The 27,353-nt window shown below is 36.9% G+C and overlaps 1 protein-coding gene across 3 annotated transcripts in view; it reads right to left on the minus strand.

The window, feature by feature from the left end:
* Window positions 1-27,353, minus strand: part of Adgb (androglobin) — a 112,346-nt gene that overhangs the window by 16,354 nt on the left and 68,639 nt on the right. For all 3 annotated transcript variants that reach the window (XM_070010897.1, XM_070010896.1, XM_070010898.1), the window contains exons 22-30: window positions 26,954-27,091; window positions 25,081-25,174; window positions 23,656-23,790; window positions 22,186-22,339; window positions 19,999-20,186; window positions 18,513-18,697; window positions 16,091-16,290; window positions 13,029-13,140; window positions 1,223-1,389 (exon numbers count right to left, since the gene is read on the minus strand). In XM_070010897.1, the coding sequence (XP_069866998.1) occupies window positions 1,223-1,389; window positions 13,029-13,140; window positions 16,091-16,290; window positions 18,513-18,697; window positions 19,999-20,186; window positions 22,186-22,339; window positions 23,656-23,790; window positions 25,081-25,174; window positions 26,954-27,091 (1,373 nt within the window). The remainder of the gene's footprint in view (window positions 1-1,222; window positions 1,390-13,028; window positions 13,141-16,090; window positions 16,291-18,512; window positions 18,698-19,998; window positions 20,187-22,185; window positions 22,340-23,655; window positions 23,791-25,080; window positions 25,175-26,953; window positions 27,092-27,353) is intronic.

Raw genomic sequence — 27,353 nt, forward strand, 5'->3', positions numbered from 1 at the left:
CAGCATTTTCAAACATGTGCTAGTCTCATCTCTCTTGAATCCAGACCTTTAAAGCTGCAGGGTACCTGAAATGGATCTGATCACGTCAATACACATCTTTGTTCCCACCCTCATGGCAGTACTCCCAGTTCTGCATAAGCGAAGCAAGGATTATAATTGCGAAATGACTTTTGTCCTCATAGGTATTTTGCTGGAGTACAGTCTTTTAAAAAAACAACCTGAATTTGGACATTGATTGACTTGTGTTACACTCTTCACCTTGGCCACTCTTGGATGCTTTTTTCTTACCCTCCATCACTGAAACATGACCTGCTCTGAGGGAGATTGGCCTTTAAGATACAGACAGAGATCCAATGCTCCAGTGAGTTCTGATCCAGGTGTCACTTTACTTTCTTTCTCCTACCTTTAATGTTTCACCAAACCAGCCCGGATTTGCTTTTTGTCTCAGCACGTCTTTGTTCATGGATTCAGTTCTGGGCTCAGATCCTCCAGGAAGAGGCTGTGCTTTTTAGTGCCCTGTAGACAACATCTGGTGCTAAAATTCTATTGGTGAGGCTTATCTGTTTATCACCTTGTTTAGCAGGTAAAAGGCCTTGGGTTTAATCCCCAAAAGCCTTGGGTTTAATCTCCAGAATCATCAAGAAACAAAGAAAACTCCTGTTTATCTTTAAGTCTGCTCTACTAAAATGAGTTCTTTAAGGGTAGAAATTGTGTCATACTGATCTTAAAAGTTCAAGTTCCAAGCTGGGTGCCAGAGGCTCATGCCTATAATCCTAATTACTCAAGAGGCTGAGATCTGAGGGTGTAGGTTCAAAGTCACCCATGACACAAAAGTATGTTAGACTCTTATCTGTAAGTAGCTACTAAAAAAGCCAGAAGTGGGGCTATGGTTCAAGTGGTAGAGCACTAGCCTTTAGGAAAAATGCTCAAGAATAGCTCCCATGCTCTGAGTTCAAGCTCCAGGAATGTCACATCAAAAAAGTTCAAGTTCCAGGAATAGTGTTGTGTATACTAACAGGCCAATTAATGCTTTTAAAAACAATACCCATCTGGGAAAGGGAACTTGGGAGAAGTGCCCCCCCAAAACATCCTCAAGGTATGGAGATGATTGACAGAATCAAGAAGATCAAATGTTTCACCATTTTGTCTTCGGAAGAAATGAACCACGGTGACCCCATGATTCCTAGCTCATTAAATGACTCCAACAGGTAAAATACCACACCTCAAAACGGGGGCCCTGCTTTTCTTTAGATGCTTTTTCTTTGTCAGAAAACTTTTCTTTGCCTTTCCTTGTTGTTCTGGAAGTTGCTGCAGATTTTTGCCCCTCACTAACAGCATGGGCATCTGGGCTTCCCATGGTAATTAATTCTTCATGTTTCTCCATATGACCTAGAGAGGACACAATAGGAAAACAGTAAGTATTTCTATGATCATAAAATCAAGGAAATGAAGGCTTTGGGTCTCTCTTCTTTTTTTTCTAAACAAAGAAATAACAAACAGATCTTAATCACAGTCAGTTTGACTTCTTCTTCAAATACAATTGAGATATAATTCATATATCATGAAGACAGCATTGAAGTGTGAATGATGGCATTAAAGTTATTTACTACTGTACTATTTTAATCCTTTAATTTTGTGTGTTTTCTATATGTTTTTAGTCATTTCCCTAGGAATTTTTTTAATAATTAAAACTTTAATTTATAGTTGTAAGTAACTTGGATTAATTCCCAGCTTAATTTCAAAAGTATGAAAAACATTTGCTCTTGTCTTCATCTATGTTATAATTATAATTTATTATTACTGTTATCATTAGTATGAATCCTCTGGGATTTGACTTTCTTTTTAAAAAAAGTCTGAACCTCCCAAGAATCAGGGAGGTTCAGAATCAGCACTGGGACACAGTGCTGAAAGAATGAAAATTTTATGTAACTCAGATAGCTTGGAGTTCTTGTTGGAAGAGCACGGATTAAAGACAGCTCTGAGGAGAAAGGTGAGATTCTATGTAGCTTGCCTCTTGCCAGTGGTGTGCAGGACAAGATAAATGAACTACTTTAACCATGAGCAGAAAAGTGAGCAAAATGAACCCACAGGAAGAGAATCTGGTTAGCTCGATGTCAGGCAAGGCGTAAGATTAGAGATGAGGCACCATAAAAACAAGAGCAAGAGAAGAAACAAAAATGAAGACTAGGATTTTTATCAGGAGACAGACAATAAAGTCACTACTTTTTCAGTACTGGGTCTTGAATCCACTGCTTCTTGACCTGATAAAATGCAGCTCACAGAGGTCTCATCAACATTGAACATATTCAACATAAATGGCAAATTCCTATTGTAAACTTTACTCCCATGAATTACAAGTTCCTTGAAGGCTAGAACATTGTGACACACTTCATTTAAATCCCCAATTACAACCACTATAGTGTTTAATTCATAAATATGTTCTCATTATCAGATTGTTTCGTATGCAAAGTTTACAAGAAAGCTGTATCACGGTGGCAGCATAAATAGGAATAAGACATGAAAAAAAAGCACCCCACTGATTCAAAACTATGAACACTGTGAACCTATATTGTACAACGTATGGTTTTTAAGACCTCAGAGGGAGTAATCATTGGGATAAACCTATAAACTCTTTGCCGGGGGAAAGTACATGGGAGTATCTGTTTATGTAATAACTTTATGTCTTTGGTTGCTTCGAAGAAACCAAAACACAATAGATAGAAATGTTCAGTAGATAGTAATACTTGTAAACATTACAAAAATGTATTCTTGTCCTTATGATTAAAATTCAGTGGTTGGCTTATATACTCAGGAACTAAATAAACTGATTGGGATTTGATCATTCACATAATGTCTAAACTAGAACATTTGTTTAGGATAATGTACATGCTTATTAAATATAATCACATTTGAAGAGGAAAAGTTCATATATATGTATCAACACATATACATGTAATTATTCATAAACTTATTATATGACTACAATATATGTAATGTATGTAACAATTGCTATCTACAACAACCTTGAATTGAATGCACAATATATTCATTGTGCCATCTTTCTTTCCATAAAAATGCAAAACAACCAGTATATCAGTTCGAGTTAAGGAAATAATGCTATCATCCTGTTTATAAAATTGAACAAGACTTCAAGTTTTGACAATGATCAAGTTTATATGTATTTTAGGAAACTGATCAGGTGTACAAGGTAGCCACATAAAATAAAAGGTAGTGGCAAAAGGAATCAATATCATAGCACCACTAGAAAAATCTGGAGACAGATGATAGAAGTACGGGCTCTTTGCTTACGCACTCTGATCTCCTCTCTCCCCAAATCTAACTAGGTCTGTCATAGAACAACTTTTCCTAAAATATCAGTCCTGAAATATTCGAAAGGTGGCACTGTTGTCTTGTGTGAGCCAGAGCCAATATCCTTAAACAAGATGACAGAAGTAACCTGCGTTGCAAATTTGCTTACTATTCTAATTTGAGCTACACAGAAGGGAATTGTTTTAAAAATCAAATTTATTTCTCATAGAAATTAGGTATTTAGCTTAACATGAGTAAATGAAACATTTCCATTAACTTCAGAATGAATACAAAATTTCAAGTCAGGTCATCAATATAATGAAAGCTTCTTCATGTAAAATGACTACAATTTTCTAAAATATATCCTTCAAGTTTGAGCAAGTAAGTTTCAAGTTGTAAATTTGTAATCAGAGCACAGCAGTAGATATATTGATATGCTTTAATTTAATCAAGTTGTCTAGAAAGCCACATTTATAAACATGGTATTAAAAACCTATTATTCTGAATTTAAAAGCTTCTTGACTCTTACAAAAGATGGCTTGGCGTATTCTTTCAAGTGAAAAAATTCCCTATTTTTAAATATAATTCTATTATGAATTTCACTGCTTGCTTCTTTACAGCAACAAATACATTATTCAATGCAAGGTGTAATTTTACTCTGGCAGCTGCTCATTCATATGTAAAGTGATCAAACACAATACAAGAAAATTATATACTATTCCTTAAATTCGTATTTTTTAGTTGAAATGCATAATAATTATAAACATATTTTTGTAATGTCAATATAATCTAAGAGCTTTCTACAAATTATTTTGAGTCTTCACAACAGTCTTGCCTGTTCCGTATTTTAGAAATTACCTAAATGAATAGATTATAAGAAGTGACTATAGAGAGTTCCGGGAAGATGGCGGAGGAGAAGCTGGAATCTGAACAAGCTCTCGCATAGAAAGCAGTTTTAGAGTTCCAGTGAACAGTCCTAAGCCAGAGAATCACACCAAGTGTGCCATCACAGGACAGAGAGTTAGACAAGAGAGGGGAAGCCAAGGCAAAGAGACACATCTGAGCGCTTGCCAGCAGCCGCCGCGGCGGCGGCGGCAGGGTGGCGGCACCAACCTCAGGGCACCCAAACCTGAACCATAGAGAGTCCGGGACGAAGGAGCCAGACGCAGCGGGCGAGTGGATTCTACTCAACACCAGCAAGAACCGACAAGGAGCGGACATCTTCATCCTGCAGTGTGCAGACCAGAGACGACCCAGGATCCAAGACTCGGTGTGAGTAGAAGCCTGACGTCCTCACTCCTTCTCAGGGAGCAGAGGAGGGAAGGCCACCCCTCCCCCCCAGCACCGCTGATCTCCATCTTGGATACCGACAAAGCTTGGGGGAGCTGCCAGGTCCAACTCAGGCCTTGGAATAAAACGAGTCATTCAGGAGGTCACAAGAACTTAACGGTGAAGTGACCTGCCAGACTCAGCTCCATCCAGGGAAAAGTCACCCAGCTCAGGTGCTAGCCATTGGAGTGGCTTTCCTCACTGGGTAACAGAGCCAGAGGCTGCCCCTCCCTCTAGCAGCCTCCACAATCAATTGAAAAACAGAAACCCTGAGAATGGCTCCAGGCTGGGCTCTGTGAGTTTTTCACAAAATAGGCCCAGGAAAAAGCTACTGTTTATTGAAAGGCCTCAACTCTACCCAGAACCTAGCCTCATCACTGCATCCCCCTCTTTTGTGATTCTCAAAGCAGATCATCCTCCCATTAAACTAACCTGGGAGGGGATCTCAAAATCTTGGGTAAAGCAGAGCATTTTTCTGCCTGTTCGAACAAACTGACTTAAGAAACCAATCAAGCCACAGGACCTCAAGCTGACCAGAGACTCCAACAAGAGGCTGGTTACAGACAAAAGGGAGATACAGCATTCTTCCCACCCCTCCCAAAAAAATAAAAATAAAAAAATAAAAGAACTTTTTTTTTCTTTTCTCTTCTTCTCCTTTTCTTTTTTTTTTTTTTTTGGTACCTCATATATATAAAATTTTTTTTTCCTTTTCTAAAACTTTTATTAATCTTTAATTTTTGCCTTTTTTGAAAAAATAATTGTTTTCCAGTAACTTTTTTTTTCTCTTATAATTTTTATTTTAGAAATACGTGAATGTGCGTTTTCCTTACTTTTCTTGTCTTCTTTCTCTTTTTCTTTCTTTCTTAATTATCTTTTTGTTTTTTGTCTAGCTCTACTGAACTTCTGATCTTTTTTCTCCTTTTCTTACCCTTTTCACCTCTTCCTCTCTTTTGTTCTTCTTTATGTGACTTAACTCTTGTCGTGCACATCCTCAGATAAACCCGTAGTTAACTAGTAGACCCTATCCCCCATTGTGTACACACTTAATCCACAAATTTATTACTCAATTCAAAACCTCTGAGACTTAAATTCCTTAATAGCAGTACTACCGCTTTATACCTATATAATATTTTAAGCATTTTTAAAGTAACTTTTACGTTTCTATTTTTTTCTGGTCTCTTTTCATTTTCCTTTCCCTTGCTTCTTTTTCTCTCTCTCTCTACTTGCATCCTACCCAACCTATTTCCTGCATTGAGATTAGGACACAGTTAACTCTCCCTGTGCCTCCACACACCAATCTATTCCTATTCGTTACCCACATCTCTCCCTACCCTAAAAATTTCTGGTTTTCCAAATTCTTCTCTGCGGTTCGAAGCTCATTAACATATAGTTGTTTGATGTTGAATAGATGTATCTGTTGAACTAGATTGTATCTGTAGACTATTGACTGTACAAATGCAAACTTTGGTTGATGGTTGCCTTAAGATAGTGTTGTAGCACAAAACTGGTGCTATTTTCATCTCAAATGGGCAGAGTAAGCCGGAAAAACACAAGAAAAAAGGCAAATCCGGGTATCTCAATTCCCAATCTTGATAATCAGGGGTCAGAACAGATAATGAATAATCCAGAGGAGAGTTCCCAAATAGCTCTACAAACACTGCTGGCAAACATGATAAATGAGAAGTTTAACAACCTACAAAGGACTCTGTATGAGCGTGATAGGGAGAGAGAGGAGGCATCCCCAAAATTTATACAAGAATATCATAAGCGTGAGGAAGCTACTCAAAAACTGATACAGGATTTGCATGAACAACTTGAGAATACTCAAAGAGAAAGGGAGGAATGGCGTGAGCAGGCTGAGAACACTCAAAGAGAACTGCAGGAATCCCACAAATGGAAGGAAAGAGAACTGCAGGAATCCCACCAACGGGAGGAAGCTAATCAAAGAGTAATACAGGAATTGAGAGACCAGGTAGAGAATACACAAAGATCACTAAAGGCATTCATGGAATCCATTAACAAAGAGCTGAAGGAAGTCAGGGAGACCACAAAGGGAATGCTGAATGGAACCCAACAGAAGGAATGGGAGTCCAAAGAAACCATAACCAATCAACTAAGTGATTTGAGAACAAACACTGAACACCAAATTAAGGAAGTAAAGAAATGCATACAAGACCTAAAACAGAGCTTCAACAAAGAACTTGAAGCCATCAAAGCTGACCAATTAGAAGGAAAAGAGATAAAAAACAAAGTAGAGAGTCTTGACAGCAGGTTAGACCATGCAGAAGATCGAATCTCAGGGATTGAAGACAGCCTAGATATTATAGAGAAAGAACATACAACCATCCAAGACAAGTCCAAGAAATATGATAGATCTATCCAACACCTGGAAGACACCATCAGAAGGCCCAATCTAAGGATAATGGGTGTAGAGGAGCAGCTAGAAACAGAAGTTAATGTTCTAGGAAATTTGTTTAACAGGATCCTAGCAGAGAACTTCCCAAACATACAAAAAGATAGGCCTATTCAGATACAAGAAGCTTTTAGAACCCCAAATAGACCAGACCAGAATAGGACATCCCACCGTCACATTATAATCCACACAGGATCAACTCAGACCAAGGAAAAGATCCTTAAAGCTGTCAAAGAGAAAAGGGTAATCACCTATAAAGGGAAACCAATTAGAATCACCTCAGATTTCTCAGCAGAGACAATCAAAGCAAGAAGAGCCTGGAATGATGTATGCCATGCCCTAAAAACAAACAACTATCAACCAAGAATACTGTACCCAGCTAAACCCTCCTTCATAACTGAAGGCCAAATAAAAACCTTCCATAGCAAAGAAAAATTGAAACAATACATCTCCACCAAACCAGCCCTGCAAAAGATTCTTAAAGATGTCCTACACATAGAAAACCAACAAGACCGCAATAAAAGCCAAGAAACTGCACCCAAACTGAGAATCCAAGAACCATAGGAAGAACCCAGTTTTCGCAGCCCCCAAGAAGATGGATAACATGGCAGGAACTCCCAAATACCTCTCAGTCCTATCTCTTAACGTTAACGGACTGAACTCTCCAATTAAGCGACATAGACTGTCTAGTTGGATTAAAAAACAAGACCCTTCTATCTGCTGCCTGCAGGAGTCACATCTTGCCCGTAAAAACAAACACATTTTCAATGTTAAAGGCTGGAACAAAATCTACCAAGCAAACGACCCCCATAAACAGGCGGGAGTTGCAATCCTAATATCAGATAAAATAGACTTCAAACTAAAATTCGTGAGAAGAGATAAAGAAGGTCGCAACATACTAATTAAAGGATCTCTCCTTCAGGAGGATATTACAATTCTAAATATCTATTCGCCAAACAATGGAGCACCCAAATTTATCAAAGAAACACTACTTTCCCTCAAATCCCATATAGATCCAAAGACATTAATTGTTGGGGATTTTAACACACCACTCTCCCCACTAGATAGATCAACTCCGCAAAAACTCAACAGATAAACCGCAGATCTAAACAGCTGCATAGATCAACTAGACTTAACAAACATCTACCGAACATTTCACCCAGCAGCATCAGAATACACGTTTTTCTCAGCAGCACATGGAACGTTTTCTAAAATAGACCACATTTTAGGCCACAAAACAAACTTGTCTAAATTCAGAAACACTGAAGTTATACCTTGCATTCTCTCTGACCACAAGGAATAAAATTAGAACTCAACACCAAAAGCCACCAAAGAAAGTCCGGTATCACATGGAGGCTGAACAACACACTGCTGAATCATGAGTGGGTCATGGAAGAGATTAGAAAGGAAATTCAAATGTTCATGCTATTCAACAAAAATGAACACACAAATTACCAGGTCCTCTGGGACACAGCAAAGGCAATACTCAGAGGCAAGTTTATAGCTCTGAGCTCCTACATCAACAAATTGGAGAGATCTGAAACTAGCAATTTAATGACACATCTAAACCTCCTTGAAAAAGAGCAGCAAGATAAACCCCAATCCAGTAGACAGAAAGAAATAATCAAAATTAAATCAGAATTAAATGAATTAGAATCCAAAACAACTATAGAAAGAATCAACAAAGAGTTGGTTCTTCGAAAAACTTAACAAAATTGACAGACCCTTAGCAAATCTTATCAGAAAAAGAAGAGAACACACCCAAATTAATAAACTCAGAGATGAGAATGGAAACATCACCACGAAAACAACCAAGATTCAGAACATTATAAGGGAATACTTCTCAAAACTTTATGCTAATAAGTTTGAGAACTTGACAGAAATGGACCTTTTCCTAGCAAATATTGACATGCCAAAACTAAACCAAGATGAGTTAAACCAGCTCAACAGGCCCATATCAAGCATTGAAATAGAAACAGCAATCAGAGACCTCCCAGCTAAGAAAAGTCCAGGACCAGATGGGTTTACAGCGGAATTTTACAAGGCCTTCAAAGCAGAGCTCACACCAATACTCCTCCAACTCTTCAATGAAATTGAAAGAGAAAGCTCACTACCGAACACATTCTATGAAGCCATCATAACCCTCATCCCAAAACCAGGCAGGGACTCATCAAAGAAAGAGAACTATAGACTCATTTCTTTGATGAACATTGATGCAAAACTTCTCAACAAAATTTTGGCCAATCGACTTCAACAATTCATCCAAAAAATCATACACCACGATCAAACAGGATTCATTTCAGGGATGCAAAGCTGGTTCAATATACGCAAATCAATTAATATTATTCATCACATCAACAGGAGCAAGAATAAGAACCACATGGTTATCTCAATAGATGCAGAAAAAGCATTCGACAAGATCCAACACCCCTTTATGATGAAGGTTTTGGAAAAATTAGGAATCCATGGAACATTCCTCAATACAATAAAGGCTGTATATGACAAACCTACAGCCAGCATTATACTCAATGGTGAAAAACTAAAGCCATTTCCTCTTAACTCAGGAACAAGACAAGGATGCCCACTCTCTCCACTTCTCTTCAATCTAGTATTAGAATGCCTAGCTACAGCAATAAGACAAGATGCAGACATAAAGGGGATCCAAATAGGGAAAGAAGAAATAAAACTCTCCCTCTTTGCAGATGACATGATCTTGTATTTAAAGAATCCCATAGACTCCACTCCCAAATTACTCAAGCTGATTCAAAACTTTGGCAAAGTAGCAGGTTATAAAATTAACCCCCAAAAATCAATGGCCTTTCTGTATGCCAACAATGAGAAAAGTGTGGCTGAAATTAGGAAAGCAACTCCATTTGTAATAGCCCCACAAAAAATAAAATACCTAGGAATTAACTTAACTAAAGAAGTGAAGGATCTCTATGATGAAAACTTTAAAATCTTAAAAAAGGAAATCAACACAGAACTTAAAAAATGGCAAAACCTCCCATGCTCCTGGATTGGAAAGATTAACATCGTGAAAATGGCAATACTTCCCAAGGCTATCTACAAATTCAATGCAATACCTATCAAAATTCCAACCTCATTCTTCAAGGAAATAGAAGAGGCAATCCAAAAATTCATATGGAACAATAAAAGACCCCGAATAGCAAAAACGCTCCTCAACGGAAAGAACACTGCTGGAGGAATATCAATACCAAATTTCAAACTCTACTATAAAGCCATAGTAATCAAAACAGCTTGGTATTGGCATAAGAGCAGACCTCAGGACCAATGGAATAGAATTGAAAAACCCAGAAATGAACCTACAGACCTATAGCCATCTAATCTTCGATAAGGGAGCTAAAACAATAGAAAGGAAGAAAGACAGCCTCTTCAGTAAATTGTGCTGGCAAAATTGGTTAACTACATGTAGAAAACTAAAGCTAGATCCTTATATATCACCCTGCACCAGAATCAACTCCAAATGGATCAAAGACCTTGAACTCAAAGCAGACACTCTGAAAACATTACAGGATGGAATAGGAGAAACCCTAGGTCTCCTTGGCTCAGGCCGAAACTTTCTGAATAGAGACCCGGAAACACAACAAATCAAAGAAAGGTTGGACAAATGGGATTGCATAAAGTTGCAGAGCTTCTGCAGGGCAAATGACATAGCTAGCAAGATCAATAGAAAGCCCACCGATTGGGAGAAGATCTTTACTAGCCATACAACGGACAAGGGTCTCATATCTAAAATATACTTGGAACTCAAAAAATTGAACCCCCCAACAACAAATCCTCAAAGAAACAACTGCCCAATAAATAAGTGGGCGAAAGACTTAAAGAGAAACTTCTCTGAAGAAGAAAGAAGGATGGCCAATAGACACATGAAGAAATGTTCAACATCCCTAGCCATAAAAGAAATGCAAATCAAAACAACATTGAGATATCACCTCACTCCAGTTAGAACAGCAAAAATCAAGAACTCTAACAACAACAGATGCTGGAGGGGATGTGGACAGAAAGGAACCTTACTTCATTGTTGGTGGGAATGTAAACTTGTTCAACCACTTTGGAAAGCAGTATGGAGTTTCCTCAAAAGACTTCACATAGAGCTCCCCTATGACCCAGCAATCCCACTTTGGGGCATTTACCCAAATGTTTACAAACAAGACCACACTAAAGCTACCAGCACAACTATGTTTATTGCAGCATTATTTATCATAGCTAAGATATGGAACCAACCCAGATGTCCCTCAGTAGATGAATGGATCAAGAAAATGTGGTATTTATACACAATGGAATTCTATGCCTCCATCAGAAAGAATGACATTGCCCCATTTGTTAGGAAATGGAAAAACTTGGAAAAAATTATATTAAGTGAAGTAAGCCAGGCCCAAAGAAACATAGGTCCCATGGTTTCCCTTATTTGTAATATCTAGTATATGTATGAGTCAAGCGGAAAAGGTCAGATAATGTTATGTCAGGAAAATGAGCGCTTAGATATGTATTTTATTGTTTTTTTTCTTTCATGCATGTGTTTCTAATGCATTTATAAGATTATCTCTTTGTTGCTTTGTATGTCCCTCCCCCACAGTATAACCCCTGCTTTCACTATATTTGATGTCAGTATAACTTGTGGAGGAGATGGGGAAAAACCAGTTGTTTAAGGATACAGGTGGACCTGTTGCAACAATGAGAAATACAAGTTGTCAGGTCCAAAACGAGCTTTACAAAGTCGGTGCGGGGGGGGGGGGGGGTAGGCGGGGAAGAAGAGGATTGGGATTGGGGGGGAGGGAGGAGGCTGGGCAGGGATGTGAAGGGTAAACAAAGGAGGAGGCTGCAATGCTTGGTAAGAAATGTACGCATTATCCTGCCCATGTAATTGTAACTCCTCTGTACAGTATGTTCACAAATAAAATTAAATTAAATTTTAAAAAAAAGAAGTGACTATAATGAAAGTTGTGTAAATGTAGTCTCACTTGCTCAGAGCCTCTTAATTCCTTGTTGCTCTAATCTAATGTTTTCAAGGCACGATGCCCACAGATAATTGATTCCATGGAAGGAGAAGTCGAGGCTGAGGGGCAGGTGGGACTATTGTATTTGCTGCAGGAGGGAAAGAGACAAGTGTGTGTCTTATCCTATGTATTATAAAATGCATTAAAAGTTCTGGAAGATAAAAAGCAGCTTTTGATAGTGTCTACTAATGGATCTTAATACCTAAGCTTACAGGGATACTAGGTCTTACCTTTCATGTAGCTTCATTACATTTTTTGATGTTTTGCATGTATTATTGCTCACAATTAAGCAAAATGACTTAATTTTTTAAAGAATGTAAACAGAAAATATGCATAATGTATTTTCAAATTCCATATTTCATAATGTTATCTATCTACCTGTCTGTCTGTCTATCTATCTATATCTATCTATCTATCTATCTGTGTCTATTCATATCTAATTAGCTGAGGATTAAACATGTGTGCTGAGGATTAAACATGTGTGACATCTTTCTGTGATTCTCTTTTTCATATACATAGAGCGATTCATGACTTATGATGTGAGGATATTGAAAATGATTCGTTTTCAAGACACAAACCAGTTTTCTTTCACTGGAGATTTCTCATACAAAACTAGGGATATGCTACATGCTTTAAGAGCTTATCTTCAGTGTTATATTTTTTTAGGATCACCATGGGAAATACAATTTTATAAATGGAAATTTTCTTGGTATATTTCTTGAAACATTCAAATGTGTAATTGATTTATCACATTTTTACTCACTAGACAAAATGTATTTCAATAAGACTTAGGCAATCAGGTATCTTTGTTTCTCTCATATAATTCAGGAAGTACATTCCAATATAGACTCAATGAACATGATAGGAAATACAGTATAGAATCTGAATTATAATCAATAGTTTAATAATGATGGGATTGGTCTACAGTTAAGTATTTATAAGCATTTGGAGTGTCTTACCTTTGGCATCACTTTTCTCTAAGTCTTTTAGTGCTTGAACAAATGACATCTGACCTTCAGTGAGAGTCCAGCTGTTATATAGCACCAAACACTGTATGATATATTTATAACCCTGTGAAATAAAATGAAGTGTTTAAGAACAATTGAGAAGACTATACATAGAATGCATTCAATATAACTCATAATGTATAATTTCAAGTGTATAATTTCTGGATCATGAAGAAAAATAATTAAATGAGGTAAGTAGCCTAAAAATTGTATAATATCACAATCAATTGGTGTTAAATATTCTCACAACCCAAGCAATGACTGCCATCAAATAAGTTTTGCCAGTGTGATTTATTATAAAGAGAAATCTCACATTATTAAAAAGCTTGAATATTTTTTCAGAGCTTTTGGTCTTTAGGATGTAGCAGTATTCAGGGTGGTTCAAAAGCATAAAGCTATGATTTACTGATTAGAGATATTGAGAATAATTTTTATTTTGAAGAAATAATTCAGTCTTTTTATTTCTTTATTTCATAGTGTATATTTGTATTTTCTTTAAACATATTTAACTAATTTTAATTGTTTTCTTGCAATAAGGGTTTCAGTATGTCAATCGATGTATACAATGTATATTGATCAGAATCATCCATTCTATAGTTCTCTGCCCATGATCTAACCATTTCTATCTATCTCCTCAAAGTCTCTAGTTCCTGTATCTACTCCCTATTCCTCTTTTCATTCATCTGCCCCCTCCTGTTGGTCTCTAGCCCCCTCAGTCAAAACAGCTTTCAACTTTCTGATATTCATATTGTGGAATTCCTGGTTAACAGTTCAAGGGGGTACACTATACAACCTCACTCCTGCATACTCCTTTCTTCTATTTCTTCCTGTAGATCTGTGTATGGTCCTGAACGCATCTTTAAATATGCTTATTCCACATGGAAGAGAAAATATTCATCCTTTGCCTTTCTGAGCCTAACTTATCCCACTCAATATAATTTTTTCCTGGTTCATCTATTTCCTTGTAAATGGCATAATAACTATTCTTCTCAATGAATGATGGAGGAATAAAATTCCATTGTGTGTGTGTGTGTGTGTGTGTGTGTGTGTGTGTGTGTGTGTGTGTGTGTGTGTGTGTGTGTGTGTGATATTTTCCTGATTCATTCAGTAGTTGTGAGGGATGCAGGTAAACAAGACACTAGTATGGAGGAATATAGTTCCATTACTGTGATGAAAGGTATTATCTTAAACCTTTATGCTTGACTTTTTCACTAAAGCAATAGATTTATGGAAACCCCACAGCTATGTCTTTAGGTTTTGCAAGGTAACACGTTAGACTATTCTCTATTGTTTTACTCAGATTTTCTGTTTTCTTGTGAATCAGCTATGAGATCTCTCCTTTTCTGTCCTTACCACCTCTCTACTTCCTGGAATTGATCTCTCTCCTTCCCCTAGCTTGGAGTTGCTGGCATAGTTTGTTCTTATAATGTTGTTATTAAAATAATCTGTTGAGTATAGTTATATTAATTATATTTCCTGTATTATATTTAGATCTTTTTTGTTTGTCTTACTAGACTCATACCTACATTAATAATCTTAAAGAATACCTTAGGCTTTTATTAATCTAGTTTTGGGATTTTGTTCTTCATTCCAAAGATTTCTTCCATGAAGTCATGAAAATCATTTCTTCTTTATACTCTTGAGTTACTTTTTGGCTCTTGTCTAACTTTTAGTTAAAATTAACTTAGGTTATAGTTTCTTGCCAGTACTGAGACTTGAACTCAGGGCCTAGGTACTGTTCTATAGCTTTTTTGTTCAAAGCTAGCACTTTACCTCCTGAGCCACTGCTCTTCTTCCTGCTTTTTGCTATTTAAATGGAGATAAGAGTTTCATGGACTTTCCTGCCTGGGCTGGCTTTGAAACAAGATCATCAGCGCTCAGCATCCTGAGTAGCTAGGATTATAGGCATGCAGCACCAGAGCCTGGTTTAGGTTCTACAGTTTAAACATTTATACCTCCTAATTTATTCATGAAAAAAGCTAGGATTTCACTATATACTTCTTTACTGTTGCTTACAAATTTTGATTTGTCAAATTAAAAAAATTACTGAGTTTTAGATACTTCAAATTTTCATATTTGATGTTCATTTTAACTAAAAAAATTTAATATACTTTACCTACTTTTAATTTATTTATGGGCTTTTCAACTACTGTTAATCATATTTTTATTGCATTACAAACATATAACATCTCTATTATTTGACAGTTTAGATTTTATCCAGGATTCCATTTATGGACTGATGGTATATCTCAAAATAACTGAGTTATGACAGGGAAAAGTATATTCTCTGTTTATTAGGTGAAGTTTTCCATAAACATATCTAAATTATTAAGCAGTGAATTGTTGGCTTCTTTTTATCTCTGAAATTCTAATAGTTTTCTATTAATCATTAACATAATGCTACTTTCTGTAACATTTGTTTAAAAGTCTGCTTTCATTGGATCTTGTTTTTATGTAATCTAAAAATTTTAGCCTTTTAACTGATTGATTTGAATTTTTATTATAATTATTATCATATATAAGCTTATTATGGCTCATTATTTTTCTTTACTTTTTTTTCTTTTTTGTCAGTTGTGGGGCTTGATCTAAGGGCCTGGGTGCTGTCCCTGAGCTTTTTCGCTTAAGGCTAGCACTCTAACACTGAGCCTCAGGGCAACTTCCAGGTTTTGGTGGTTCATTGGAGATCAGAATCTTTTCACCTTAAACTTGGGTCACATTTTTTAGTAATATGCAATTTTGATTAAAATTTGTCATCTTCAAAGTTATGTATTAAACTTATTTTTAAAAGGAGATGATCACATCTACATAATAGGGCTAGTGTGAAGATTCTCTATGTTACGTAAAGATCATGACATAGAGAAATAGTTCAATCATGATTTTTCAGTTTTAGTTATGTACTGGTGGCCTTGCACATAGTGTGTATTATGTATTGACAATGGTTAGAGAGGATTATTTTATTTTATGTTATCTTTTAGAAGTCTGTTGGAAGAATTCTTCTTTTAATGTTTATATACCTGCTGTGGCGTGCTAGAATTTTCTTCTACAGTGGGTACACTGACAACTTCCTCCTCCAACAGAGACAGACCTGGCTCTACTATGGCACTTCCAGGTCTACCCTTAAAGGATTTTTGACTTCCCTGGGCAGATTTCTTCTTGCTAGACGTTTCTGGCTCCTTCTTCAGTGCAGCATGAAATGAAAGAACTTGCTTGCTAGCTGAAAAAGAGTACGATTAAGTTAATACATGTGATATACACCATTGTTAGTAATGACAGTATACTGTAAAGGAAAAGTATATAATTATGAGATACAAAAAAAACAACATCACTTTACATCCTTTGGAATAATATGGTCTTAAAGAAATACCTTCTAATAGGATGTATGACATAGAGCAATGGCTGCTCTGAACAACCATAACTGCTCCAACAGTAACAATTTCTCATTCATGTTGTACCATTTGAATGATATAATGCATTATTCACCCTAGTTCTTTAATGTCTAATTTCATGCATGTATGTTATCACACTAAGGAAAGAGTTCATCTTAGTTTACCATTCCTACCTCCACTGTTTTCTTCCTTATCAGATAATATAGGTAACTGGGAAACGAAATAGAAAGGTGTTGAATGCAAACAATTTGTCAAGCATACATAGAAGTAAATTAATGAACAACACAAAGAAATTCCAACTCTCTCCAAGATAGAAATATGAGCAAGGGCCGGGCGCTGGTGGCTCACGCCTGTAATCCTAGCTACTCAGGAGGCTGAGATCTGAGGATCGCGGTTCAAAGCCAGCCCGGGCAGGAGAGACCGTGAGACTCCTATCTCCAATAAAACCACCAGAAAACCGGAAGTGGCGCTGTAGCTCAAGTGGTAGAGCGCTCGCTTTGAGCTGAAGAGCTGAGGGACAGCGCCCAGGCCCCGAGTTCAAGCCCCACGACCGACAAAAAAAAAAAGAAATATGAGCAAGGATTATATTCTCTCACCACAAAAATGATAAAATTGGACAATGATATAAAGCAGACATTTTCAGTCATGAGACAATAGACAGCCTAGTGAAGGCCTGTGATTGGTTTGGTTTTTTTTTGTTTTTTTTTTTTATTGGATCCGGTTGTGGGGCCTGAACTCTGGGCCTGGGCACTGTCCCGTCAGCTCTTCAGCTCAAGGCTAGCACTCTACCACTTGAGCCACAGTGCCACTTCCGGCTTTTTTTTCCTGCTTATGTGGTGCTGAGGAATCGAACCCAGGGCCTCAAGCATGCAAGGCAAGTGCTCTACCACTGAGCCACCTTCCCAGCCCAAGGCCTGTGATTGTTGAGAGCAGGGAAAGGAACAAGCTGATCTGTCACTTTCCCAAACTGCTGCCTTTGAGCATCTTGCCAGCTGCAGGAAAGAGAACAGTCCAGACTGTGAAGGTCTTCCAGGTGAGAAACAAAGGTGGTGAAACAAAGGTGAAACAACTACTGCCTAGTAAAGTACAGAGGAACTGCTGAACAGCAAAGAAGTTCAGAAACATACATAGGGAAATGTGACCGTCATTTGAAGGGTCATTAGAAATACACAGAGCTGACACAGAATTTGGACATGGCCAAAAATGGCTATCGCACCCACACTTAAGTATGTAAGGAAAAAGTTGGACATACTGAATAAACAAATGGTGAATATTAATAGAAAAAATGAAATATATGAAAATTGCAATGACAAAAATTCAAATCTAGCAAACATAGCCACTTTTATTTACCTTGGTTTAGAGGTCCCAACTAATGCTACAAAGACAAAAAACTTTATTTATTTAAGAAATATCAATCATCAGAATAGGTAAATGTAAATGAAAATATGAAGAAGGAAAGGATAAAATCTAAAGTATTAACAGGATTAACTGTCTAGCATAAGTATAAGGAATTCCTTATTCCTTTGTTTATGCTCTTTTTCCAAATTTTATGTATTAGTCATGTGTTATTTTCAGTCAGAATAAAATTACCAAAACAGCTAAATGAATAATCTGCCTCACAGTATCAGTTATATTTTAAATAACACTTAATAACTCATTGAGAATATTGTGTTGAAAGCCCTAACTTGAAAGTTTAGGCTAATTTTAATAAGTACAATATTTTCTAAAAATATGTTGGGAATGAAGGAAAAACTAGAAAATTTAAAATAATAAGAATTTTACTGCTTACAAGCATGCTGACTTATGCATTAAAAATGGAAAAATCTTTCTCTAAAGAGAAAAGCTTTCAAAGTACAAGTACTGTTTAGCCAATTGGTTTTTTTTTTTTTTGAGCCTAATTGGTGTCCAGTTTTTGTGAAGACAAATACAGTGCTTAAAAACAAAATTCACCATAGTTTTAGTGGTAAGTATTCCTTTCTATTCCAATATTAAAGAGAGAGAGTATACAATGTCTTGAATCCAAAAACCCAACTTGGGCAGGCACACTTACATTGGGAGCTCAGAGACTTCTCACTTCCCAAGAAGCTAAATGCTGGGATTATAGCTTGGCCTTTTCCGGTGGTGCTCACTATGATTTCTTCATTTTCTAAAATCTGTAGCTTGATGAAGACATCTGGTTTGGATGTTCGTACATGTATTGTAACAGGGTGTGCTAATGCCACTTTAACAGAATACCTATGGAGATAAGCAAATTTAACTCAGAAATGAATTCATGGGTCTTCCCTCAAGTCAGCAAAAGAAACAATATGGTTCTGAGATGAACATCTCAAAATAAAACTTTGTAAAGTCTCTAACTTTATGGAAAGACTAGAGTCACAGACTTTGCCAAAGGTCAAACTTTACCAATATGGTCAAACAGAACAAACATGTAGTTTTCTTTATTATGCTTTCTTCTAATGCTTTTCAAAATAATTTTTAAACCATAGCCCCATTCTAGAAGCTCAATAGCATCTTATTTGATTTTCTAGTCTCCCAATTCATCTAAAATACTGAGCCAAGGAAAGTGAGTTTCTAGCTCCCTTGAGATTTGCAGGTAAGAGCTTGGTTCAACATAATTTGAATATCTAGTCAAAAGGTCAGTGAATCACAAATCTATCACCACAATAAGATGCACATATTTTAAGTAATTCTGCATTGATAACTGTAGTTGCTCCTAAAAAGGAATGAAAAGATAGATTTGTCTTCCAGTTGTTGTTTAGGCCTGATGAATCACCTATAGAACTTGATAAAACCTAAAAGCCACCATACTACTTATAATATGCAAGCTACTATTGACATGAGTCCAGACACATAATCTTACAGATCAGACAATGAAAGCCAGAAGTATTGGGGGCTTTTGAAAAGAAAGCAGCACAGACAGAGGAGAAGCATGACAGAGGTGCTTGTGGCATATGCCTATAATCCCAGATACTCAGGAGGCTGAGATCTGTGGATCCCAGTTCAGAGCCATCTTGGGCATGAAAGTCTACGAGATTTATATCTCATATTAACCATCAAAAAGTCAGAAATGGAGCTGTGGCTCAAGTGGTAGAAGACCAGCCTTCAGTCAAAAAGCTCAAGGGCAAAGTCCAGCACCAGAGTTCAAGTTCTAACACTTCCACAAAAAGAAAAAAGAAAAAGAAAGATAGGCATGTCTTCACAGAGTAGAATGCACAGGAAGCTGTGTACTGAGAATTGTGTAATGAGCATGCAAGGTAGGTTGTGAGGACAACAACAGGCTAGTCAGAGAGGGAGAAGAATAAGAAGAGAGGATTGTCACATAGTAATGAAAGTGTCCTTTTTAATTTAAGTCAGGTAAGATCAAGTCTAAGAAAATCTCACAGCCATTATATGTGACCATACAGGCTTGGTCCTTCATATCAGCCAATGACATCACCATCATTTCCAAAATGAGTATAGACTTAAAATTCAAGTTAGTAGCAGACTTTACTTTAAACCTAAGATAGAAAACACTTTAGTCCTTTTCTGTCGTATACCTGAATAAGATTTTCTTCTCATTGGGTATGTAATAATCTCTGATTTCCTTGAGGGAGAAGGAATTGCTCGGGGAATCTCGGGTGAGACACGGGAGTGGTGTATATGGGCCAATGAGGCGCAGTTTCCAGCGCGATCCTGACACAAACGTGTCACCGGTGAATGCTTCAGCCACAAAGGAATATCCCTTCTACAAGGCAGGGAAATTGTACACATGGGTTACATTGCTGCTGGTGTCATAGCATTTAAAGGCTCTATTGTCATAGACATTCCAAGATCTTTTAGTAAGCATTATGCTTTGAAACCCCACTTTGTACCTTCTGAGGGCTGGAGATGGAGGTCAGTGATAGCATGCTTGCCTATTATGTGTGCATAGTGAGTTTCATTCCTAGCATCATAAAAAATAAGGAAATGGGAGGAAGAAAGAACGGGAGAAAGGAGGGAAGAAGGGATGGAGAGAGGGACTAAAAGAAGGAGAAAGAAAGGGAGGGAAAGAAGGAAAGGGGAAAAAGCACCATCTTACATGTTTTCAGGGAAGTGATTGACTCTAACATGTTCCTCTGTTTCCTGACTTATAAAATAGTGTTTTAATAGTAGATAATTGCTATGCTTTCTTCTAATGCTTCTTAAACCAATTTTAAAATCATAGTCCCATCCTAGAAGCCAAAAGCATCTTATTTGATTTTCCAGTCCCCCAAATTCATCTAAAATACTGAGCTGAGGAAAGCAAGTTTCTAGCTCTCTTGAGATTTGCAGGTTAGGTCTTGGTTCAACCTAATTTGAATGTCTAGTCAAAAGGTCAGTGAATCACAGATCTGCTATCACAATAAGATGCAAATATTTTAAGTAATTCTGCACTGATAATTGCAGTTGTTCCTAATAAGGAATGAAAAGATAGATCTGTCTTCTGGAAGCTCTTCAGAAGACACTCTGATATATTTAGATTTCTAGAAACAAAAGTCATATCTTCACAAGCCATAATAAATACATAGCTCTCAATAGATGTCCAGGAGTATTAGCTAGAACTGCAATACTGTAATGCTAATAAGGAACTTTTGATATTACATTCAGAGCTTGTAAAAGGAATGCAAATTATGTATGTTAAAGCATATTTACTTGGGAAAGCATAATGTACAGATGTATTGCTGTTCTAATATTTGAACTAACTGTACTAATACATTAAGCAAAATAAAATCCATGACCTGTGTTTGTACAGACTCAGAATAATTCTAGCAGATGAAACTTGTGAAATTATGACAGGTATTGATAAGTGGAAATCTAAAACTCAACCTGTGAGAGGAGTAATAAGAAAGGACTTGGGTATTCCAAATGAACATGCTTGAAACCACAAAGATAAGATTTAAATATGCAGTGAGGAAGCAGAGTTGGATGCTTGAAGGTCAAAGATTAGGGCCTCCATGCTGGCCTCCAACTTGGGATCCTCCTTCTTCAGTGACCTGACTACTGAGATCACAGGCATGCGCCACCATGTACTTCTTGACTTGAAATAATTTATGTTGCCCTAGAAAAGGCTATGGGAGTAAAGGGAGGGTCTCTAATCTTAATATTTCAAAATACTTAGGAGTAGAAGAAAAGATAGGTATGGAACAAAAACAACCCTTAGATTCAGTGTAGGTACATGACTAAGTGAGTTCCTTAGATTTACTCCTGTTTTAAAGGAGTATGTGAATTTATGATGTCAATAATTAACATTTCTAATGCTTTCCTTTGTTTTGTTAATTTATTTTTTATTGTTATATTTTTGTGGTGGTACTAGGGCTTGAAATGAGGGCCTTGTGATCTCATTTGACTTTTTCATTCAAGGCTGGCACTATACCACTAGAGTGATATCTCCATTTCTGACTTTTTTTGCTGGTTAGTTGGAGGTGAGAACTTCAAGAATTTTCCTGCCTGGACTGGCTTCGAACTGGGATCCTCAAATCTCATCCGCTAGGATTACAGGCATGAGCCACTGCCACTCCAGTCATGCTTTCTTTTTGTTACGTAAAAAGTGCTCTAGTAGTCACATGATCCCTGACAAAACAATAGGACTTGTATAAGGAATGACCAGGCCCTATTCCTCTAGATTAGACTGAAGCCACTCTGCCCTGCTTTCTCTAGGACTCTGAACAGGCTGAGGGCTTTTCAGTCCCCTTCTGAAAGATGGTGAGAATAGATTTTACACCTACCTTATTCCTGGTATAAAAGTAAGGCACCACTTTCTGGAACACCTTTGGCACTTGTTCCATTGTGTCATTATTAACAACATGAAGCATACAGACAGGCAGTGTAGAGTACACTTTGGGAAGCAAAATCATATCTTGAGGAACCAAGAATGTTTCTCTGTAATTATAAAAGCACAAACTGTCTTTCAACAGGAATTATAACATTTGCACTTAAATGCTATGGAATTATTTTCAAGGTTTGAAGTTTGAAATATGTACATACAGTCCTCATATTGCTTTCATTTAAATGCCTGTAATTCTAACTGTTCAGGAAGCTGAGGTTTGAGGATCACATTTAGAAGTCAGGCCAGACAGGAAATTGACCAGCAAATAACTGGGCTGGAGGCCTGGCTCAAGTGGTAGAATGCTAACCATAATCAAGCAAGTCGAGCAAGGGTGAATTCAAACCTAGGAACTGGTGCGCACATGCACACATACATTAATTTACTACTTTGATATATAAATGAAAATTCTACCTTATAAGTAATATGACTTTTATCTAATACACAATTACTTGGATATTAAAGGCTCTCTTTCTATATTGAAGATGTATCAATTGTTGACAACATATTAATTAAAAGGTTTACAAGAAGTGGTGCTGCAACGTAAGGAGTAGAGCACTCACCTTGGGCTGAAGAGCTCAGGGACAGCACCCAGGCCCAGAGTTCAAGCCCCATGACCAACAAAAAAAGAAAAATTATCCTTCAAGCTGGTGCCAGTGGTTCATGCCTGTAATTCTAGCTACTCAGGAGTCTGAGATCTGAGGATCGTGGTTCAAAGCCAGCCTGGGCAGGAAAATCCGTGAGACTCATCTCCAATTAACCACCAGAAAACTGGTGCTGTGGCTCAAGTGGTAGAGTGCTTGTCTTGAGCTGAAAAGCTGAGGGACAGTACCCAGGCCCAGAGTTCAAGCCCTATGACTGACAAAAAAAAGTTTACAATTACTGCATATGTGTGTGTGTGTGTATGCATGTGCACACGCATGTGTGCTGTGTGCTGTGTGTATGTGAGAGTTCTGGGACTTGAAGTCAGAGCCCGGACGTTGTCTGTGAGCTTTTTTGTTCAAGACTAGCACGTGAGCTCCACTTCTGGCTTTTTTTGTAGGTAATTAGAAATAAGAGTCTCACAGACTTTTCTGCCTGGTCTGGCTTCAAACCCTGATCTTCAGATCTCCACTTCTGGAGTAGCTAGGATTGCAGGCATAAGCCACTATCTCCTGGCTTACTGCAATTTTGGTACAAAGAATATGGATTAAAACTTTCTATAATATTTCATCCATTCATAGCAAGTGTATAAGTATTGTAACACATGAAATCCAGCTAAGAGTTGATACTTTGACTTTCATTACACTTTTACTACAATGAATAAAACGTTGCAGATAAATGGTACACATCAGTAAAGGATAACATGAACTTGGTGGTTTACTAAGCTCACCTGAACACTATGAACCAATAATTTGGTGGTTGATCTGGATAGGTTACTGTGTAGTCAGCAAAAGTAAGCTTTGTTTCTTCATCTTGAAAGCATGGGTAAGATTCCATAGACTTGCACTTGCTTTTAAACATTAGTCTAGAAATGTGATAATCAATTAGCAATGATTTTAAAAAAACACTTTTGAAATCAATTCTATTACAAATGGATGTAGGACCCTCAATCACATGAATATCATTGGCTGGGTTGAGTTCTCACTCAAAGTGGACCAGGGGAATCTATGCTACAAGGTGCTGAGAGAGGGGAGCCCATCCCCAGTCAACTGTGAATTGTGTCTCCCCTGGGCCTGAAGTGATCTTAAGTTCTAAATTAATCATGAATGTGATTCATGAACATAGAAATAATCCAAGTATGAAAGTAGAACGAAAGTTTCGAGCTACAGTGAAAGTCTGCCTTATTCTTGGATTGATTATACTAGTTTTTGATAAAATACAATTTTTAAAAATACTAAACAGGAAACTAACTTAGAAAAATTTTTCAAGATCAAAACTTTAAATCACTGCACGCAAATCACCCAAATCAGTTGTCTTCCCTGTCAACAATCCCGAATTATTGAAAAGTCAGTTGTATTTAAATCATCCTGTGAGCTGCCAAGTGATTCCCTATTCTCAATTTTATGGAAATATGCCACCCAGAAAGCAAGTAGTACCCAAAGAATGAGGCAAAAGTGAATGTGCTTAATTAAAGTGTTAAAGTAAGAACTTTAGATTTGTTAAAAGCTGCCATGTTGGTGGCATTTTGAAAGGTATAGGTTGGACATGGCTATGGGAAAGAAAAGAAGCATGGCAGTACAGCAGTGCTGTATGTATCCATGCATACCGCACAATCAAGCTCTCCTCCATGGTGGTCTCCTTGGACCCATATACCTACTGACAAAACGATGAGTCATCTGTGTAATGATGGGAAAACTAGAAGCAGGCAACTTAGCAGAAATACAGAATAGAAGTCACCAAAGGATCCAGAATTGAGATTGATACTGGCATGGAGTTTAATGTGATGGACAGTTTTTAAAATGGATTTTTTTTTAAAATCAAAGGGAATGAACATGAGAGAGTCCTAGAGTTTTCTTTCTGCATAATTTCTGATGTATGAGAAATTAGTGCATGCTGCTAGTTAAAAAAATAATAGGCCAAAGTTTCTTGTTCCCTAGAAAATTCAGGATATCCTGAAATTAATGGGAAGGAGAATGGGAGAGACTCTGGTCCTTTCCTCCTTCTCATCCTGTCAGAATCTAGACAGACTCTTAAAATTATCAGATATCTATGGTGCTTTCTACAAGATCTCATTTATTTTCTGAAAAATGGACCATTATAGCATGGAAGATGGTTCTCCACCCATGGTATAGAAGGAACTAGAAGAATTCTTCACCTTAAGAGAGAAATTGCATATTGTTCCAAATTCAGCTCCAATACAGTCCAAACTTTCTGAAGAGTTTCCGCAACACTGGCATTTTCCTTTGTGTCTGAAAGTAATAATATTCAATTGTAAGATTTACCAAAGATAATCTTGTCCATACTTTCTATTTTATAGATGAACAATTTGAAACTCATAAGATGGCTCCAAATACTTCAGCTTAGTAGAAGAAAAATCCTCTTTAAAATATAGAACTCTAATCCTTCAGTCAAGAGTGTTGCTCACATATTATGCTGCTTCCTTTCATCTTTAATTAAAAATTGTAAGATGCTCTTTGATGTAATTTAAGGTAATTATCACACAGTTTATCCTAAGGAGATCTGTCATACCAAAAATTCCTTATGGGTAAATTTTATCTCAGAAAAAGCAATCCAGCCAATTTTTCTAAAGAACATTAGCTAATGGGATTCCACTATGCTTCCCTCTATTTCCTTATCCACAAATAGTTTAAAATTAGGCGATCTGGTAGGGGAAAAAAAAGCAGCCCATAGTGAGCACTTGAAAATTAACATAAGAAACTTATCTCTTTATCTTAGTCTTTTCATGGTCCTTACCACTATCTGAAATGAACTTCATCTACTCTATACTTCATGGAACTGGAACATAAAGACTCACCAGGGCAGAAGCTCTGATTCTAAGTTTAGAAACTATAACAGTCCTTCATACATGAGATCTAAATATATGTTAAGTAAAAACTACTATTAAAAACCAATTCAATGTAATGATTAAATAATTATTTACTTATTAAGTTATGAATTGCACATTATTGAATTGTTCAAGCTTTTCCATTTCTAAAGAGGGAAGTAATTTCATTGTATGAATGTAATTTTTATAACATGCACTACATTTCATTTTAAAAATGCTCATTTTTTTTCTAATAAAAAACACACAGCACACATGCCATTATAATTTTGGGGGTGTTGCTTTTTGTGGCAGGGTCTCACACTTTGGCTGGGTCTGCCTCTAGACCCGCAATCCTCCTGAAGCAGTCCTCAGCCTCCTCATGGTTGGGGTCACAGGTGTGTGTTACCATGCCTGATTTTGTAATACTTTCCTACCACAAACAGATGTTATCGAGAGATTTTTACATTTGTATATGTGTAGGTATTATTTTTTAGATTTATGTTTTGATAAATGTAATTAAGTATTTCAAGCAGAACTGTTTTCATTCCAAAATGTTTCAATATGCCAAAAGGATTCCATTGGAATTTCCATTGGGTTTGCAATGGAAATCACAGAATAAAAATAATTGGATATTACTTCCCTACCTGATGCTTCATTTTACAATAATAAAGCTGACATTTTCACAAAAATTCATTCCATATGCCAAAATGTATTTGATGTAATAAAACGTTAAGAACAAACTTCAAGTGAATTTGTACTTTCTAAATATGTCACCAAGGTTATTTATGGAAGTGTCTTTATTATTCACTCAACTATTCATTCATTAATTCAGCACTTCTTTAAAATTCGGCCCCAACCCACAAATCTTCCCTGACTGAGCAGGCACTGAGGATGCACAGAGAAAATGAGTATTTCTTTGTTTGAAACAAGCTCCCAACAGATTGGGAAAATGAAGTTGATCTTTCTCTAGTCCATCATTTATTCAGAAATCCTTTCAGGAAATATTTGTTGTATATTTGTGTGCCGGTTCCAGACTCAGTTCTCCGAACAAGAAAGTGAGCATCCTAAACTCAAAGAATTTTAATCTTTATAGCTGTAAAGGGAGTCCACAACCACATTGTTTTTTGGTGGAGGGGTTAACACACATAATAAAATTTATTTGTAGACATGCAAGTTCATTTTAAACATATTTGAAAAACTGTACCTGGCATTCTGGCTTTCATTAGTAGCCTCACATAGATTCCTCTCCACACAGACTGAATTTTAATAGCTGCTGCTATTTCTTCATTAGAATAGTCTTTCTCTACTATGGGCGCAGAATATTTAAGGTCCACCCACTCCGCTAGAAAGAGAGGGAAATAAGTAAACCAAACTCTGGATCTCCTTTTTCCCCCAAGTTCCAATGCCTGGTCTATGGAAGCCCTTTGACATGCAAAATGCCACACATGGCAGATATCATTATATTTGTGGCCACTGTCTCAGTCAGGATGTAGATATTCTGGAGAAGTAAAACATGTGAAATAGGGACAGCTCAGTGAACTGATAATGGAGTTCAGAAAATTCCCAATGGCAATGGCGGAAAGAGAAATAGGTTGTGAGAAGGG

Source organism: Dipodomys merriami, unplaced genomic scaffold (genome assembly GCF_024711535.1).
Source record: "Dipodomys merriami isolate MVZ:Mamm:240054 unplaced genomic scaffold, mDipMer1.0.p SCAF_8, whole genome shotgun sequence".
In the NCBI taxonomy this organism is placed as follows: Eukaryota; Metazoa; Chordata; class Mammalia; order Rodentia; family Heteromyidae; genus Dipodomys; species Dipodomys merriami.